Source organism: Arvicola amphibius, chromosome 4 (assembly GCF_903992535.2).
Source record: "Arvicola amphibius chromosome 4, mArvAmp1.2, whole genome shotgun sequence".
Lineage (NCBI taxonomy): Eukaryota > Metazoa > Chordata > Mammalia > Rodentia > Cricetidae > Arvicola > Arvicola amphibius.
Genome location: NC_052050.1, coordinates 87,750,073 through 87,769,166, shown reverse-complemented (window position 1 = coordinate 87,769,166; position 19,094 = coordinate 87,750,073). Strand labels below are relative to the sequence as shown.

Below are 19,094 nucleotides of genomic sequence, written 5' to 3'. Positions count from 1 at the left end.
AAGCCAGCCTGGCACATAGTAGTATCAAGCATGTATTTGTAAATTTTCTACCGTAATTTTGATCAATTGTCTTTTCTTTTCCTTTAGTATATTTTCTCTTAACAATCAGTACTGAGATGCCAAAAGGAAAAAAAAAAGAAAGAAAAACAGATAAAAAGAAATCCTCTAAATTGAGTTCTTCTTAAAGCTCCACTAGAAGGTAAATGTCCTCGAATAGTAACTATTAGTGCACAGGATGTGGACAGGATATAAAATACTATTCTACCACGAAGAACAACTGTAAGCTGAAGACTTTTGAAAAGAATAGACTTGTTGCTAAGGCTGTATCACTTAGGGCTTACTCAGCTGACAGGCCCTGGGGGTTGAGACCCAACATCTCTCTATCTCTCTCTCTTTCTCTCTCTCTCTCTCTCTCTCTCTCTCTCTCATACACACACACATACACTCTTTAAAAAAAGATAAAAAGGTACATTGTAGTATGCATTTATTTATTTATTTTGAGACATGGTTTCACTGGTCTGGCTGGCCTGAAACTCGCTATGTAAACCAGGCTGGCCTGAAATTCGCAACAATTCACCTGCCTCTGCTTGGGATTAAAGTTGTGCACCACCATGTCCAGCCCCTCATATATTTTAAATATTGTATATTTCACACTGTGCAGGTGTACAGTTCAGAGTTCTCATCCCATCCCGAGGCAACTGGTCATCTGTCTACTGTCTCTCTAAATTTGCCTTTTCTGGATGTGTAAGATGTGATATATTGTCACACAGTCTCCTGGGTCTGATTGCTTTATGATTGTGAAATTATTGTGTCAGTTGATGGGAAATAGGACCCTTCCAATTTGGGGTTACTATGAGCAATGCCTTGGCGAGCGTTGACTTGAAAGTCTCTGCATAGATGTAGTTTCACTTCTCCTAGGTGGTACATAGGAGGATTGCCGGCTCATAGGCTAATCCAAATTTTACATATTTATTTTAAACATATACTTAACTTTCTAGGAAGCCTCCAAACCATTTTCCAAAGAGGCTGGACCATTTCACACACTTGCCTGCCATACAAGAGGCTACTGCTTCTCCGGATCCCGGCCACCACGTGTTCTTGTCTGCCTTTGTCATTGCTGTTGTTCTAATGGGGGGTTCTGTGGTTTTGTGGGCAAGCGCTCTGACACCCTGACCATCTCACCAGTCCTTCCTCTTCTGCCTCTTATCTTTTCTGTCTCTGTCTCTACCTCTCTGTTGTTTTGTTTTGTTTTGTTTTGTTTTGTTTGACATAGTCTTACGACACTGCCCAGGTTGGTCTGAAATTGGTGACGCTCTTCCTGTTTCAACATGCGGAGCACTGGGATCACACAGAGAGCACTCCCGCCCCAGCTATTTTTATTTTCTTTCTTGAAAACTGTCCTCAAACTTTTTATTGTTTTTAATGACATGGGAGGGGCGTGCATACATGTGCATAGTAGCTTAACGGTGGCTGTACCAATCCTAGTTCCATGAGTAGTGAGTGCCATAAAATTATATAAATATACTGTGTATGATGTGATGATTTGGTATGCGTATGAATTATAAACAGATGGCCACAATCGAGGTAGATGGCATACCTATGGAACGGTGATTTTTGAATCTTTTTTACCTTTATAAATCATGTATTAGTGTTGCATCTAAGACATCTGCCTAGCCATGGCTTTGAATTTTGAAGATCCCCCCTCCACGTATTCTAAATGTTTATGCGTGTGTCTGTGTGCACAGGTGTGCCTACACATGAGCTGCCTTCCCGGCCCCTTTCTTTTAGAAGTTTTATTGTCTTAGCCCTTACACTTATTAGTGATCCCTTTGAGTTAATTTTTGTTTGGTGTGAGGTGTGTGTGTGTGTGTGTGTGTGTGTGTGTGTGTATGCAGGGGTCTCAGTTCTATTGCGGATTCATCTTGAGTGTATGTCTGTGTGCATGCGTGCCGCCATGCATGCATGGAGGTCAGAGGACAACTGAGGAACCAGGTTTCTCCCACACTGTGAGTGCTGGGATCTGCGCTGGCTGGTTTTTATGTCAACTTGACACAAGCTGCAGTAATCTGGGAGGAGGGACCCTCAGTCGAGAAACTGTTCCATAAAATCAGGCTGTAGGCAAGCCTATAGATCATTTTCTTAATTAGTGAATGCTGGGGAAGGGTCCAGCCCATTGTGGGTGGTGCCAACCTTGGGCAGGTGGACCTGGGTTCTGTGGGAAAGCAGGCTGAGCAAGCCATGGTGAGCAAGCCAGTGAGCCACGGTCTCTGTTTCAGTTCCTGTCTCCAGGTTCCTGTCCTGCCTTTCCTTGGTGATGGAGTGTGCTGTAGAAGTATAAGCAGAATAAACCCTTTCCTCCCAGGTTGCTTATGGTTCAGTATTTTCTCACAGCATTAGAAACCCTAAGACAGGGTTTAACTAGGGTCATCAGACTTTGTGGTATTGGAAACAAATATTCTTGGTGTCCCACAAAGAAAAACACAAATATACGGAAAGTAATTGAATAAGGCAATAAGGGAATACCCTGACCCTAACTAACTGCCGTGACCCAAACCTAGCATAGCAGGGGCAGGACACTCACTTCTATTCTAATGTAAATGGTGACTGTGTCTCTCCCCAGTGGCTGGGGTCTGACTTCACAGTTTTTTGATTCTCTCTCTCTCTCTCTCTCTCTCTCTCTCTCTCTCTCTCTCTTTCTGCTTTTCGAGACAGAACTTTTCTGTGTAACAGCTCTGGCTGTCTTGCAACTCATATTTCAGACCAGGCTGGCCTCGAACTCACAGAGATCCACCTGCCTCTGCCTTCTGAGTGCTGGGATTAAGGGTGTGCGCTACCACCTCTCGGCTTGGCCCAAAGGAAATGAAGAGAGTAGGAAGGGGGGTCCCTTCAGGTCAGGGATGTTGGGGGTAGAGAGTCTTCCATAAATAAAGGTTTTAACAGGTGAGGAGAGTAAAAGATCTGCATGAAATCCTTTCCAGGTGGAGGAGATCGGTGAAATATTGGCCTTGGCAGGTGCCTTTGAGCACCTTAGCGAACTGTCTTGACGCCTTTCTCAAAAATTGACTGGCCACAAATAAGGGGGGGCTCATTTTTTTGGTGACTGGGCCTGTCCCAGTGGCCTGTCTGCCAGCCCTTGCCAGCACCATACTGCCCTGGCTACTGACACTGTCCTGGTCACTATGACTATATGGTACCATCTGAAGTCAGCAAGTGGAAGTTCCAGAGTTTTGTTTCTTTCCTAAACTGTTTTGGTCATTGTAAGTGTTTTTAATTTCCTTATAATTTTAGAATCAAGCGTGTCAAATTCAGAAAAGAAGTCTGTGGAACTTTGAGAGGGCTTTTGTGGATCCTTTGCCAATTTGAGGGGAGCGGACATCGCCACAACCCTTTACATCCTGTATATCAGATATTTATGTTAAAACTCACAGCAGTAGCAAGATTACAGTTGCATTGCTACTTCAAAACTGTAATTTTGCTACTGCTGTTTTAACGTAAATACCTGACATACAGGATAGCTGATATTCAGTCCCTGTGAAGGAAAGTATCATTTGATCCCAAGGGAGTTGTGACCCACGGGTTGAGAACCCATTGCTCACTTCCTCTCCTCTTTAGATGGCTACTTAAATGTCAGTTTCTCACGATGGCCTTCCTGGAACATCCTCATTAAAGCTGAATCACCCCCTGCCTCCTGTTCTCTCTCTCTCCTTTCCTGAGATAAGGTTTCTGTATAGTCCTGGATGCCCTGGAACTCATTCTGTAGACCAGGCTAGCTTCAAAGTCAGAGATCAGTCAACCTCTGCCTCCCAAGTGCTAGGATTAAAGGTGTGTGCACCACCGCCCGGCCACCTCCTGTCCTCTTTAGCCCTCTTTTTCACTTTATACACACACACACACACACACACACACACACACACACACACACACAACCAGTATAAAACCAGTAATAGCACTGGGTAGAATAAGTAACCCAGGGTTTATTCAGTCTTCACAAGAATGTGTGTGGGCTCTCTGCACACACAATACCAATTTATAGATGACCTGAGCATCTGTAGATTCTGCTGTCTGTGTGAGGACATAGAACTGAACCCCCATAGATACGCCATGATGTACATAATATGTATCATTATATACACTTTGCTGTGTGTGTTTACACAGTGTCTTCTATTATCTAGTCTCTGACTGTTCAGTGATAAGCGCTGGTTCTTGGCAGAATTGAGACGCGGAGTCCCTCTGTCCTTCCTCTCTAGAGGAAGAATATCTTGTTCCAGAACTAGGGATGGATAAGGGTGGCCCACGGGTGAGCCCAAAGCCCAGGTTGGGTTGGGCGAAGCCCGTTTCCCGTGTGTTCCTCTCTACACTGCACAAAAGCATTCACTGGGATGGCGAGTCCCCACACCTCCAACCCTCTGTGACTTGCACTGAGTCACTCTCGTCACCCTTCGATGAGTCCTGGGAGGAAGATGCCGCTGTGGTACCCATTGTGAGATGGGTGAGACTGGTTCCTCCGGTGCCATCCTTTCAGGGCGCTCACAAAGGAGAGGTTTGAGGGTATGGGCAGGGCCACACTCCTTCCTTTCTAACTGGGAACGGTTTGTTTGCATTCTGACCTTTCGAAACACCTTACACTTAAATTCAGGTTGGAAATGACTTTTGCTTCAGTTGCAAGTTCTTTTTCTATTTCCATCTTCCAACTTACAGGCTGTCAGATGTGACGTGCTGGTACATTCATTTTGAGTTTTATCTGCGATCCCTGATGCTCCCGCCTCTACCCAGAAGGCAGGCCAGAGAAGTTCTTGTTCCTAGGGAAGTCTGAAGACCCCCATTTCAGAGGGGATCCTGCACCGAATGGGAGAGAATGGCGGCCCAGAGCGGCCATGAAGATAAACCTTGCTGACTTCTCCATTTAGCCTATCATCCGATCAGACCTTTTGATCCGATCACATTTCTATCTGGTCTGCGCTTCATACTCATGCAGTGAAGTCTTCATGGAAACCCAGAACAGGATCTGGGGAGCTATTCTGAGAGCCAGAGATGGGGGTGGAGGTGGGGGTGGGGGTGGATGGGAAGGTGGGGGGCGGGGGTGTCCTGGGTAAAATGTGGACTCAAAGAGTCCTCAAGTGGGTGTGGATTCTCCCTCCCCCTCCTGCCCTTCACTGAGCTGTTCACCTCATCTGTATCCTTTCTAACGTCATCTACAGTAAATAGGAAAATGTGTTTCCTGAGTCCTGTGAGCTGGCTCAAGTGAACTCACTGGGCCTCTGGAAAATCTGTGTGAACACCAGCTTCTATTACAGTCACAAGCATGGGCAGGACAACCCGGGGTTTGTAACCAGTAACTACAATGAGAGAAGAGCAGCTCTGGGCATGGAGCTCTTGACCTATGGACTGTGATGTTTGCTTCAGGCGGAGATCGCCAGACCGAATTGGATTTACAGTGACTCTCAACCTGTGGGCCATGACCCCTCTGGGGTCACACATTGGCTATCTCGCATATCAGATATTTACATTATGATTAATAACATTAGCAGAATTATAGTTATGAAGTAGCTACGAAATAATTTTATGGTTGGTGTTAGGATCTAGGGATTGGGTTGGCCTGCTCTGTCATCTGGCAGGATGTGTCCAGGCAGTATCCTGGTTAGTCCAGGGTCCTAGATGCAAAGACCCCTTAAGAGAAGCTCCGCCCACTCCAAGTCTCTCTCTCCTTCTGAAGAGGGAGCTTTCTGCCCCTCTCCCCCCTCTTCTCTTCTTTCCCCTCTCTCTTCCCCCACCCTCTACCCTCCCAATACCCTCTAAATAGAACTCTCCATACTCAAACTTTCTTTGCATGGCGTATTCTGTTTCCTTCCCGCGTTCCTCACCCGCTATGGGACCCGCTAAGCTCTCTTGGGCTGTATCTTTAGTCGGGGGTCACCACAACATGAGGAATTGTATTAAAGGGTTGCAGCATTGGGAAGGTTGAGCACCGCTGGTTTAGAAGACGCTGGCTGGGAGTTTCTGCAGAGTTCACTATGTGCTTAGTGTGGGATTCGGGATTCCCCACCCCACCCCTACCCCTGCCAGTCTTGTAGTGGGAGTGTATTTGGAGAGTTGCCTGTGGGAACTGGAGCTGGTCTTCCTTTCTATATCCTCAGCTATACTCTCAAACTGACCCGTTGACTGCAGGTGGGTTGCTAGGTGATTCCTGGGGCGGAGTCCATAATTGCTTTATTATAATCTGTTTGTTATTCTCTGTCCATAATTAGTATCTGAAAGCACTGCGCCTAAGAGAATAGAATATTATAATCCTTGCCAGTTGTTCGGGACAATAAGACGCATCAGGAAGATGCGTTAAGTCTTTGGGCAGTTTATCAAGAAAATGAGCTCTCGTGTGTGTGTGTGTGGTGTGTGTGTGTGTGTGTGTGTGTGTGTGGTGTGTGTGTGTGTGTGTGCGCGCGCGCGTGCACAATGGATGAAACCTGGGACTCAGGCACATGCTAAGCAAGCACTCTACCACTGACCTATATTCGCATTCATTTCCTCCTCTGATCCCCTGCGATGGTCTCACATGACCCAAACTGGCCTCAGAGTTACTTTGGTAGCCAAGGATGACCTTAAATTTCTGATCTCCTTGCCTCCACTGCATAAGTGGCTTTCTCTTTTTTTTAAGTAAAAAATTTATTAACATATTTTTTTCCATTGATTCTTTGGAAATTTCATATCACGTACCCCAATCCCACTCATTTCCCAGTGTAAGAGGCTTTCATAAGCAAAAGAGACCAGGACTCTTTCCCAAGCCTATGACTGAATCATTTGAGGGCAAGCTGTCAAAACATAGCCTCTGTGATGGCTAGTTTTATGTCAGTTTGTCACAGGCTAGACTCATTTGAGAGGAAGGAACCTCAGTTGAAAAAATGGCTCCATAGGATTGGACTTCAGGCAGACCTATGGGGCATTTTCTTAATTAGGGATTGATGTAGGAGGGCCCAGCTTATTGCGGGTATTGCACCCCTGGACTGGTAGTTCTGGGTTCTATGAGAAAGCAGGTTGAGCAAGCAATAAAGGAACAAGCCAGTCTCTGCATCAGCTCCTGCCTTCAAGTTCCTTCCCTGTTTGAGTTCCTGTCCTGACTTCCTTTGATGATGAACAGCCATGTGGAAGTGTGAGCCAAGTCAACCCTTTCCTCCCCAAGTTGCTTTGGCCATGGTGTTCCATCTCTCTTCATTGTTAAATATTCCAGATTACATATCTTTTGTTTTGTTTACTTTTTCGAGACAGGGTTTCTCTGTGTAGTTTTGAAGCCTGTTCTGGCACTCGCTCTGTAGACCAGGCTGGCCTCAAACTCACAGAGATCCGCCTGCCTCTGCCTCCCAAGTGGTGGGATTAAAGGCGTGCGCCACCACCGCCTGGCTCAGCATGCATATGTTAAGAACAAGATATTCTCTAAGCAGTCACTAAAGTCACTGGTTCTATAACACCACTAAGGCCCAGTCTGCATTCAGAGTCAATTCATCCCAGAGTGTATCCCTAAGCTCCTGTACTCTTGCCCATGGGATGGGAGAAAGAGTCTCCAGTGGAGTCATGTCTTATTGTCTCTTAAGACAAGGGTCATCTTTCTCCGTGCTCACAAAGACTACAGCTAATTGTCCATAAACCACCCAGTCATAGATTTTACCCTTTTAAAAAAAATTAATTTAGCCGGGCAGTGGTGGTTCATGCCTTTAGTACTAGCACTTGGGGGGCAGAGGCAAGCAGGTCTCTGTGAGTTCAATGTCAGCATGGTCTACTTAGTGAGTTTCAGGACAGCCAGAGCTGTGTAAAGACCCTGTCTGAGAGAGAGAGAGAGAGAGAGAGAGAGAGAGAGGGAGGGAGGGAGGGAGGGAGGGAGGGAGGGAGGGAGGGAGAGAGAGAGAGAATTTTTTATTGGTGAGATCAGCATTTGTCTTCAAGTTAGAAATCTTTCCTCCATTTACCCATTTGGCCTACAAAGCTTCACTGAATGAAGATCTTGCTTTAACTTTTATATAGCTTTTATATTGTTTTCATTGATTGTTTCTGAATTTTGGCTTTTTTGGTTTCTTTGTGGGTTTTTTTTTTTTTGAGACAGAGTTTCTCTATGTAACAACCCTAGCTTTCCTGGCACTAGCTCTGTAGACCAGGCTGGCCTCAAACTCACATTGATGCTCCTGCCTCTACATTCCAGTGCTGGGTTTAAAAGGCGAGTGTTACCACCGCCTGGCTTGTTTTGATCGTTGAGCCCTAAACTGACTCAGGATTTCTTATCTTTGAGATTACAGGAGTCTTTCCATGCTTTGCTGTAGATCTTGTAAGGTTTTGTTTTACAAGTGGACCCCAGTGTTGAATGTGAGGCATGGATTCACTTTTTTGCTCCATTGTTTCTGTTCTGGTGTTTGAAGCCCAGTGTGGTAGTCTTGAGCTCTGCTCGGCTCCGTCCTCAGCTCGCAGATCTTCCCAGCTCCTTCAATGCCTGAGATGCCCTGCTTGCATTTCTGGGCTCTGGTGTCTATGGCTCTGTTGCCTCTGGGTGGTTTCAAGCTCAGCCTCTTACAGTGGTTTGGTGGTACACTGCAGTATTGGGTAAAGTGTGGTTCCCATGCTACCGCCTTCCTTTTTTCTTTTCTTTCACCTGGATGTTTTTTGATTATTTTCATAGCATGACGTAATTCCGGGGGAATAAAACAGCTCATCTATTGGTCTGTTCTTTGCCTGTCGGTCGTGAGGTCTGTCTTGTAGGGCGGGAGGGCGCTCGCAAGGACGAAAGCACAAAGGAAACCTAACCCACGAACTCACGCAACCATCCCTCCTCCCTCATCCCTCCTCCCTCCTCCCTCCTCCCTCATTCTTTCTTTCTTTCTTTCTTTCTTTCTTTCTTTCTTTCTTTCTTTCTTTCTTTCTATAGAGACAGGGTTTCTCTGTAGCTTTAGAGCCTGTCCTGGAACTAGCCCTTGTAGACCAGGCTGGCCTCCAACTCACAGAGATCTACCTGCCTCTGCCTCCCAAGTGCTGGGATTAAAGGCGTGCGCCACCACCGCCCAGCTACCATTGGTCTTTTCATGTGGGTCACGTTAAATGGATAAGTGCACATGTCTTTAGGGAGGGGTCTCCTTGAGAGGGTAAAAGGCAACATAAAGTATTGACACCTCCATCTCCCCCTAGTATTTCAGACCGTGACCTTTGCAAACAGGGTCAGTCACACACATGAGCAAGTCAAAGTGAGGGAGGCAGAGTGGTCCTGATCTATCAAGAACGGACATGGAATTTTGGACAGGGTCATGTGCACATTGAGAACCTCGTGTAAAGATGGAGGCAGGGATGGGTGACCATCTGCTGGAACCCAAGGGTGGCCAGCAAACATCAGCACTCACTTGCAGAGAGGTGAGGATGGCACTCTCTCATGAGGACACACACCTTATGACCAGACTTCTGGCCTTCAAAGCTGATGGCTGGCCAGGTTCGCTTCTTGAAAGCACTTGGTTTGCGGTGTTCCTTACTGTGGCCATAGCCAACTAAATAGGCCCCTGGAGGGGAGAATCAGTCTCATGCGAGCAGCCCAGTCAAGATCAATGGCGGCATGTGTGTGCCTTCTTGTCTCTGACCCCAGACAGGCCCACCCAAGCCTGTTGCTTTCCTGCCTGTGGAGCTGGCTGAGAAGAGGCATGAATGGCAGGGTACTGGAGGTGTGACTTCACTCTCGATGGGTGGCCAAACCCGTTGAGGTCAAAGCTAGTGAGTGAGTCATCTGTCCAGTGCAGTCAGTGCGTCAGGCAGGGTCTGCTGAAGGCCCAGGTGCTGTCACATTCATTTCCCCCTTTCTCATGGAACCCAGAAACATCTAGAAGCAGTGCCTGCAAGTTATCATCCCTGACAAATGAACAGTAAAATGGCGCCAACACCCCACCCTTGTGCCACACCTTCTGTGTGGTCCAGAAGATAAGGACAGAAGGCTTAGCAGGCAGAGCGAGCACGTGGGGTGCATCTTTGGAAAAGCTCACTGGTCTCTCTTGGCCGCAGCTCCCTCTTCTAGGCACGTGGCAGTGGTAAGGGTCCCTACCTTGTGGGATCGTGTCATGGTCATAGCAGGATGTGAATATGAAGCTCCGGATAGAGGGCCAGCTTCCCAGCAACACCCCCAGAGCAGACAGGTAGTTATTAATAAGAGCTGCTTCCAAATAAGTTCCCCACAAAAGGAAAAGTGGGACCCTGGGACTCACTATTCCCACGTTTTCAGCTATGATTCTCTGCATACCTTGCATGACAGACAAGTCCTCTTTCCCTGGGGGAGAATTTGTAATAGACAAAGTGTGACCTCCTTTGCTCCCAGTGATGTTAATTACTGTTTCCTAATTATGAAGAGGAAATTATATCTCCACTTATACTCTGTTAAAAGAAAGGAAAAACAGGAGAGAGCTGTCACCTCTCCCGCAGCTCTGTTCCCTCAGTCAGCATATAGCAGGGTATGACTGCTGGCTATGGTTGACAGGCTATGTCTTTGGGTCAGGGAAAGGTCCCGCTACCTCTGCCCCTCTGCTGGTGCTGGGCTGCTCCATGTGTTTGCTCAACAAACTGTGCTTTGAGCTTTTGACTGGGGACCAAGAAGAGTAAGGACCCATGGCCAAGCATGCAGATGGGAGGAGGGGCAGATGGTCCTCGGAGGGGAATGCTCCCATGGTAAAGCTTTAGGGGTTATTATTCCAGAGACAAACACATCTCTAGGCAGTGGTCCCATGGGTTATTACTGCTTTCAGATTACAGGGGAGAAAAAGAGGAGGTTCCCAGGAGGACATGGTGGTTAGTGGAGCCACCTGCCAAGTGTGTCTCCATCCTGCGTTGATATAGATACTATCCACTCCTCTGACTTCCTTCCAGGCTGAGGCCCCACTGCAAGGCTCCTCAGCTGCCACAGGCAATGAGCCCCTGAAGTTCACCCATGTGTGAATGAGTCCATATCCTCCTCTGATATCTGTGGCTGAGTGATGACACACTTTAATTCCTTTCCATGACAAGCCTTATTATTTGTTTTATTGGACCTAAATGTTTCAGGCCCTAACAGCCACCTGGCTAAGTCACATGCAGATCAGAAAGGAAGTTGCTGTCAGTTGTTACCATGCCCATTCACTAGGCCAGGCCTCTGCCTAAGTCACACTCTGAGAACTGCTAAGATATGACAAGTGAATCTCTACACACTGAAACAGAGGATGAAAGCAAGCATCGCTCTCTGAGGTATCCCGGGGGAGAGCTTATAAATAGCCACAGAATAACAAAAGTCCAAGTCAACCGAAAACGTTCCTGGGCCTTCCAGCCATGAGCCCGTGTCAGGGGCTGGCTGACTTTTCCCTTGATGGAGTGTTTTGTGAGCCAGCCAGGTTCTCCGGAGAGAGGCAGGGCTAGGGCTGGTTCCTGGGCTGGCCTGTGTCATCCGCTGTCTCTCTGCTTTTGCATCTCCCTACAGAACACTGACTGCTCCCATTTGATGGGCAGCATCAGAGAAGTAATACAATTTGTCCAACACAAAGCCAGAGAACTGGGCTCCTGGCCCAGGCTGTCAGACTTGAACTTGGTGGTAACAATAACGCCACCGCCCTCCATACGATTGCCTTTTAATGTTTTTAACTTTCATTTTGTTTTCTTGCTTTCGAACGTGACACATTTGAGTAAAAACCCACCATTCTGTCTGTATTTCTAAGGGAGAAGATACAAGGGGAGCCAGCCAGCCTCTTAAGATAAGCAGTGTTAAGCTGAACACATAGTTGGCACCATGCTGACTCCAGTGAGGACGTTCTGAACACAGTGTGACTTTGGACAAGTTGCTTAACCTCTCTGAGCTTCATTTCTCTTAAATGAGGGGGCTGAATGACACAGCACACCAGGCCTGATCGGAGAGCTGTGTGCAGTGATTGCACAATAGAGGCTGGCTCCGTCCTCGTGCCTGGCTGTGGAGGGTGACAAATTACCCTTGCCAATCCATATGGTGGGCCAATGCATAAAGGTACCAGGAACAGGAGGCGCTGCGTTGAAAGAGCTACGCAGGCTCAGACACTATCCAGGGCTGCTGCAGGGGTCTCTGAGGAAAGCTCCAGGTCATCTGGGAGCCAGGGGCCTCAGTCAGCACGGCCCGTATGGAGCCGGCAGAAACTGCAGCCTCAGGAGAAGGAGGTGGACAGGGCCACATGCCAGATCAGCATTGACAGCTTCCAGCTGTGTGACCCTGGGCATGTCCCTTCTCTAAGCTTAGCGACCTCCCTTTTCCAGGACTGTTTCTGAGGCCAGGAGACAACACCTGTAAATCACCTGGCACCGAAGAAAGCTTAGCTTTCACCAGGATTCTCTGCTATGCCACAGACTGAGGGCCTACTATGTGCTGGGCATTAATTACCACAGAGGAGAAAAGTATGGCCCTCCCCTGCAGTCAGCAAGTGCGCAGTCCAGCGGCCTAAGACAGGGGTGAATTGGCTTCCTCACCAGGAGTATTCCAGAGTCTAGGAGGAGGAGGGGGAGAGGGAGGGAGGAAGCCAGAAGGAATCTCCATCTGCTTTGACAGCCCCTTTGCTGGGTCTGCAAGAAAGAAGTGTGTTGGGGAGCTCAGAAGACAAGGACAGACAGAGCAGGGTGACCAAAGCTGTGGGGGTGGGGAAGGCCTAGAACATCTGAGGAACACAAGCTCACTGAGTTTTCTGAGAACTCAAGAGTAAAATCAAATCAAGTGGGAGCCAGCCCAAGGGCCAAAGAGATGGGGAGACCCATGCTGGAGGGCTTTGGAGGGGGGAATGGGAGTCATGGAAGGTCATGAGCAGGAAGAATCTTGTAGCTTGGATTTTGAATGTCCCCCCCCAAAGCGCATGTGTTGAAGGCCTGCCTGGTCCCCGCTGCAACAGTGCTCAGGGAGAAACTTTGGGGAAGCGACGCCCATCTCATGGATGGATGTGATGGTGTGCTCAGAGTGTGAAGGTCTAGAGGCAGAGGGGGGAACTAGAAGAGGGGCCCTGCAGAAAGGAATGGGTCCTCATGGTCCCTTTTGTCTTCTAAGCCTCTCCACTCCGCTTTGAATTCTGCAGTCTCCTCACCGCAGGCCCACTGTGATGGTGCCCAGCAACAGCGGGCCGCCCATCAATTCCTCTCTAAGTTGTTTATCTCAGGCATTATATCACAAGGACAGGATGCTGACTGACGCGGGAGACAAAGGGAAAGAGGGAAGGGCATTTTGGGATATCACCCACCAGGTCTTTCTCCCACTTAATTTCGTTCTGGATGGACAGTATTCCCAGTTTATAAATATGGAAACCAAGGCTTACTAATAGCAAGCCTCCTGCCCAACGTTACAAAGGAGACAGTGAGCAGGGAACCCTGTTCGTCCCTAGTGGAAACTTCTCCCCTTTTCCTCCTCTGACCCCCAAGACAGATCCAAAATGGACTCTGAAGGGGACTGACAGGTTCATAGGCCGGGGCCGACCCTGCGCTAAGTGTCCGTCTGCACAGGACCCAGATAGAAAACAAGGCTTTTCTCCACAGTCCCAGGGAGGTTAGATGACTGTTGGCACACAGAAGATGGGGGGGGGGGGTGAGGCTGAGTCTTTTGGCTGCTTCCCTGCTTCCTATCACCCCACACCATCTCTAAAGTTGTTCCTAAGCACACCTGGAACTGGGAAGTGCTCAGGCCAGTGGGGGCCAGCCTCTCCCTGAGTTCACACCTACTGACTCATCCTGCTCTGAGCTCTCAGCAGCTGGGCTCACAGTGCCAGCCGCTCACCCTTCCAACTCAGCAGAAGCCTCTCTGGCTTTACCCCTGTCACCAGGGTATTTATTCTCACTGCCTGGACTGAGACCTTGGGTGGTTGTACCTTTGCTAACTCTTTCTGAACAACCATAGGCCAAGTCCCTTGCGGTTCAGGAGAGCGCTTTCTCTTAGCTGGAGCTCCACCCAATCAATAGGTGTCTCTCAAGACCCACCTGGTGTGACCCGCTGAGGTTCTGATGCCAGATTCTGAAACACACAGTCCAGGGGCCTCATGATACAAGGATCACTGCTGAGAAGGGGAAAAACTGAGAGTTGGTGACTCAGAGGAGGGGAAAGGTCTGGGTGTCTTGCTCCTCCCGCTTCACAAGGGAATGTCACCAAGCCATGCTGCATGGTACCCATTGTACAGGTACTGCCTTGAAGACTCGGAAGAAAAGAGAATGGCTGGCTCCCTACCAGTCAACTGGCGGTTGGGTCTCTGGACGCTCCTTCCAGGGAGAGAAGAGAGCGGAACTCCACAGAGACCATCAGATATTTGACTTCAGTGCCAGACCATGCCACTGGATCTGTATAAAAAGCTCTTTTTGAAAAGTTTGGGTAGAGAAAGATATAATGAATGGCCTTGCAAAATAAATAAATAAATAAATAAATAAATAAATGGAAAATATGAAGTTGGTATGCAGTTTGAAAAGGCAGCAGCTGTGACATTTTATGATTCAACACAAAAAATATGTTGAGGTCCTCAGCTGAATAAGTAGAATAAACAAATCATTTTTTTTCTTTCTGTCGCTGAGATGCAGGGAGGGTGGTGTTATCCGACGTCTTCTTTGCTGTCCTTTTAGATCAATGCTCAAAGGAAGGTAAACCACCCTTCAAAAATGAAATACCCCAATCTACAAAGAATCTAGGCAGAACGCAAGAGCTAAGGGAGCCAAAGCAGACGTTGCAGGGCAACAACACTTGGTGGCCGGTAAAACACCTCCCCTAGTAGAGAGGAAGAAACCGCAGAATGTTCCTGACCCAGCACCCCTGCAGAGCGGTGCAATGTTTATGTTTATGTGTCTAACTCCGTGGTGTCGCGGTTGGGGCTTGCGGCCCAAGTTTGGGGGAAGGACACAGACATCATTGGGGTCTTCCCAGGTGCCAAGGTACAGGTTTTGGCAATACTCCTAAGGCGCCTTGGGATTGGAATAGGAATTCAGCTTCTCTGGAGTACCAGGACCTGGGTGTGACGGGTAGATTTTGGCCCGCGTAGCGGATTCCAGGCCCCCAGCTCTGGATCTCTAGCACGCCCAGCATCTGTTCAATAGAAATGAAGAGCCAGGCATGGTGGTGCATGTCGTTCATCTCAGCACTGGCGAGGCAGGGGGCAGAAGGATCTCTGTGAGTTCAACGCCAGCCATGGCTACACAGCAAGGCCCTGTCTGAAAACAAACAAAGCAAAGTAAAAACAAAAGTGGTGAGTGTGTGTGTGTGTGTGTGTGTGTGTGTACACGCTCGCGCGTGCATGGAAGGATTTGGGGAGCCCAACCTCTGGTGCCACGCCACAACGTGCTTGGGCTTGGAGGTTCCTGGGTGGCGCTGTCGAGCCCTGCCTAGATCCCTCCAAAATGCCCAAACTGGGCTCCACAACCGATTTTGCGACCCTCCTTCCTTGGCTCCAAGTCCTCTAGTGATCACCGATGCAGGGATAACATTTTGGTAGGGAACTGACTGAAAAGTACTTTCCCTTGTTCGGCGTAAAACATTTTAAAGTGACACTAGAGAAGGACGTCTCGACTCTCGCCATTTGTCCTCGGTAAAGCCACAGGGTTTACCGAGTTGGTCATCTCTCTCTACCCATTCCCCTTTCCCGCTCCGCTCGCCCGGGCCACTACCCCAACAGCGGGGAACAGAACCAGCTGAGACCGTGGTCCCAACAGTGCCCCTACGCTCTCGGCGAAGACCCTGGGAGGGAAGCCGGGCAGGTGTCCCCGGGCACGTCCTCATGCCGCGCGCCCTGGCCACCGGGCTAGCAAAGCGCCGGGGTCCTGCCTGCGGGCTCGGTGGACAGCAGGGTGGGGGCCGGGCCGTGAGCCAGCGCGCAAAGCCGACCCGCTCCCAGGCCGATGACGTCTTTGCCTTTGGCTTCAGCGGCGCCAAGCCCGGCAGGGCGGTGACGTCACCAACATATCACGTGACCACCATTCAAACAAACAAACCGTTCCCCCCACCTCCCGCGCCGCGCCCAGGACCGCCCACCGTGAAGCAAGATAAAACCGCGCTCCCAGGGCTGAGCGCGCAGCGAAGGACTGGCGGACGGGACCCGTAGTGAAACTAGACTAAGAGCAGCGAGCACTTGGGGACCTAGGGTCGCAGAATACCGCGCCGAATCGACAAACTGTTTTTGGAGGACCGCGAGACGGGCACGCTGGGGTCGCTAGGGCTGACCATGGTGATGGAGGTGGGCATCCTGGACGCCGGGGGGCTGCGCGCGCTGCTACGAGAGCGCGCCGCACAGTGCCTGCTGCTGGACTGCCGCTCCTTCTTCGCCTTCAACGCCGGTCACATCGCGGGATCGGTGAACGTGCGCTTCAGCACCATCGTGCGTCGCCGCGCCAAGGGCGCCATGGGCCTGGAGCATATAGTGCCCAACGCCGAGCTGCGCGGCCGCCTGCTGGCCGGCGCCTACCACGCAGTGGTGCTGCTGGATGAGCGCAGCGTCGCCCTGGACGGCGCCAAACGCGACAGCACCCTGGCCCTGGCCGCGGGCGCGCTCTGTCGAGAAGCGCGCACCACTCAAGTCTTCTTCCTCCAAGGTACGCGCTCGCTCTGGCAGGACCTCTGCCAGCTAGGGAAGGGACGTCCCACCTGGAGTGCCACTGTCCAGTCTCCAGGGACTTGCCACTGGCTTTGTTTGGCTCCAGGAACAAAGACTTCCCTGAGCCTTCCTGTAAACTCGCAGCCCCTGGTGGGTGGGTGACTTGTCTCCAGGTACTGTGTCGGCGATGCTAATGGGAAAATGTGTGTCTTTGTATTCTCAGGAGGATATGAAGCGTTTTCGGCTTCCTGCCCGGAGTTGTGCAGCAAACAGCCCACCCCCACGGGGCTCAGCCTCCCCCTGAGTACTAGTGTCCCTGACAGCGCAGAATCCGGATGCAGCTCCTGTAGCACCCCTCTCTACGATCAGGTTAGTAAGAGTCCGGGTCTATGCGGGGAGTTGCAGGGGTTGGCGGAGGTCTGGAAGGGCTGTGCCAGGGAGAATACAGAGCGGCTGCAGCTTTATTTATACTTGAGGGGACACAGGGAATCTTTATTACACAGTAAAGCGATTGGATGGAGCTGAGTCTCCCAGCTGCTGGCATATAAGAGCTTGTTGACTTTGTCCAAGCCAATGGACTTTATTCTTTATTATTATTTTAATATGTCGTCAACAATGCTGAGGTCACCAGGGTCTGAAACTCCCTTTTTCAGTAGGGAGTTTTTGTGGGCGTGGGTACTGGTGTTAATTCTGAACAAGCTTGATGAATGCTGGACTGTTTTGCATTCCAGGGGGGCCCAGTGGAGATCCTGTCCTTCCTGTACCTGGGCAGTGCCTATCATGCTTCCCGGAAGGACATGCTTGATGCCTTGGGCATCACTGCCTTGATCAACGTCTCGGCCAATTGTCCTAACCACTTTGAGGGTCACTACCAGTACAAGAGCATTCCTGTGGAGGACAACCACAAAGCGGACATCAGCTCCTGGTTCAACGAGGCAATCGACTTCATAGGTAAATGAAGGTGTCTGGGACTTCTGCCTTGTGTCCCCACTGTGGCCACTGACTCCAGCCTCCTGGTTGATGGCTTGAATGGTTCTCACCTGAGCCGTCTTCATCACATAGTAGCCAAGTGAGGGTCAGATAGCTGAACTGACTGACTTGCCCAGGATTATAAGTGGAAATACCCAGTCTGGGTTTAAATTCCTTGCCCTGCTTTGCAGAGTGCACACATGGAGTTCACCTGCTAGCATGAGGCTGACCCTAGCCATCTCTGGACAGGTCCCACGTGACATTTCTTATGGGCTCGGGCTGGTCTCCTGAGTTTTTGAGTAACCCATACTTTATTTTCCAGACTCCATCAAGGACGCTGGGGGCAGAGTATTCGTTCATTGCCAGGCCGGCATCTCCCGGTCAGCCACCATCTGCCTTGCTTACCTCATGAGGACTAACCGAGTGAAGTTGGATGAGGCCTTTGAGTTTGTGAAGCAGAGGCGGAGTATCATCTCTCCCAACTTCAGCTTCATGGGCCAGCTGCTGCAATTTGAGTCCCAGGTGCTGGCCCCGCACTGCTCAGCTGAAGCTGGGAGTCCTGCCATGGCTGTCCTTGACCGGGGAACCTCTACCACCACTGTTTTCAACTTCCCTGTCTCCATCCCTGTGCACCCCACGAACAGTGCCCTAAACTACCTTCAGAGCCCCATCACGACCTCTCCCAGCTGCTGAAGGGCAGGGGGGAGACGTGGATATTCAAGTGCCACGGGGACACCACTCCTCCCATGGGAGGAGCGTTGCAATAACTCTGGGAGAGGCTCACACGAGCTGGCCCTTATTTATTTAACCCCACGCCCCCTCCCCTCCCGAGTTCCACTGAGTTCCTAAGCAGTCATAATAATGACTTGACCGCAAGACATTTATTTGCTGAACTCAGCACGTTCGGGACCACTATATTGTGGGTACATCAAGTCCCTCCGACAAAGCAGGGCGGAAGAGAAAGGACTCCAAGGCCAGTTTCTTCACTTGCCCCGTTTTTTCTAGAAATTTCATGCTTGACATACCTACCAGTATTAACCATTCCCGACGACATACATGTATGAGAATTTTACCTTATTTATTTTTGTGTAGGCGGTCTGCCTTCACAAATGTCAGTGTCTACTCATAGGAGAACCAAATACCTCAATTTTTGTGTTTGCGTACTGTGCTATCTTGTAAATAGACCCAGGGTAGGTTTGGTTTCAGCGCTGGTGGACAAAGCCAGTGTTGGTTTGTAGTTTTTGGTTGTCAACAGTTGTATGTTTGCTGATTATTTATGACCTGAAGTAATATATTTCTTCTTCTAAGAAGACGTTTTGTTACTAGGATAACCTTTTTTTATACAACAGAATAAATTATGACATTTCTATTGAGCTCTTGATGCTTTGTTTCTTTGGCAACCCCCACTCCTGAGCGAGTGTCATAGGGAAGCATCGGGCCAGCACTGCCAGGCTGTTGGAGTCTGATCCTGTACCTCTTGGGTGACCCATGGGTTCCACGAAATGGCTAGGTTGCCAGGGAGGCGTGCAGGTGAAGCGTATGGATTAATAGGGGCTGTTATCAAGGTGCAAGCCTGTGCCCTTTGACAGTCAG

The 19,094-nt window shown here is 49.5% G+C and overlaps 1 protein-coding gene across 1 annotated transcript; it reads left to right on the top strand.

The window, feature by feature from the left end:
* The first annotated feature begins 16,030 nt into the window (after positions 1-16,030).
* On the top strand, positions 16,031-18,874 carry Dusp1 (dual specificity phosphatase 1). The gene is made up of 4 exons (XM_038326937.1): positions 16,031-16,530; positions 16,756-16,901; positions 17,264-17,483; positions 17,824-18,874. The coding sequence occupies exons 1-4, from the start codon at positions 16,164-16,166 to the stop codon at positions 18,192-18,194; spliced, it is 1,104 nt and encodes a 367-aa protein (XP_038182865.1). The 5' UTR covers positions 16,031-16,163; the 3' UTR covers positions 18,195-18,874.
* Positions 18,875-19,094: the final 220 nt, after the last annotated feature.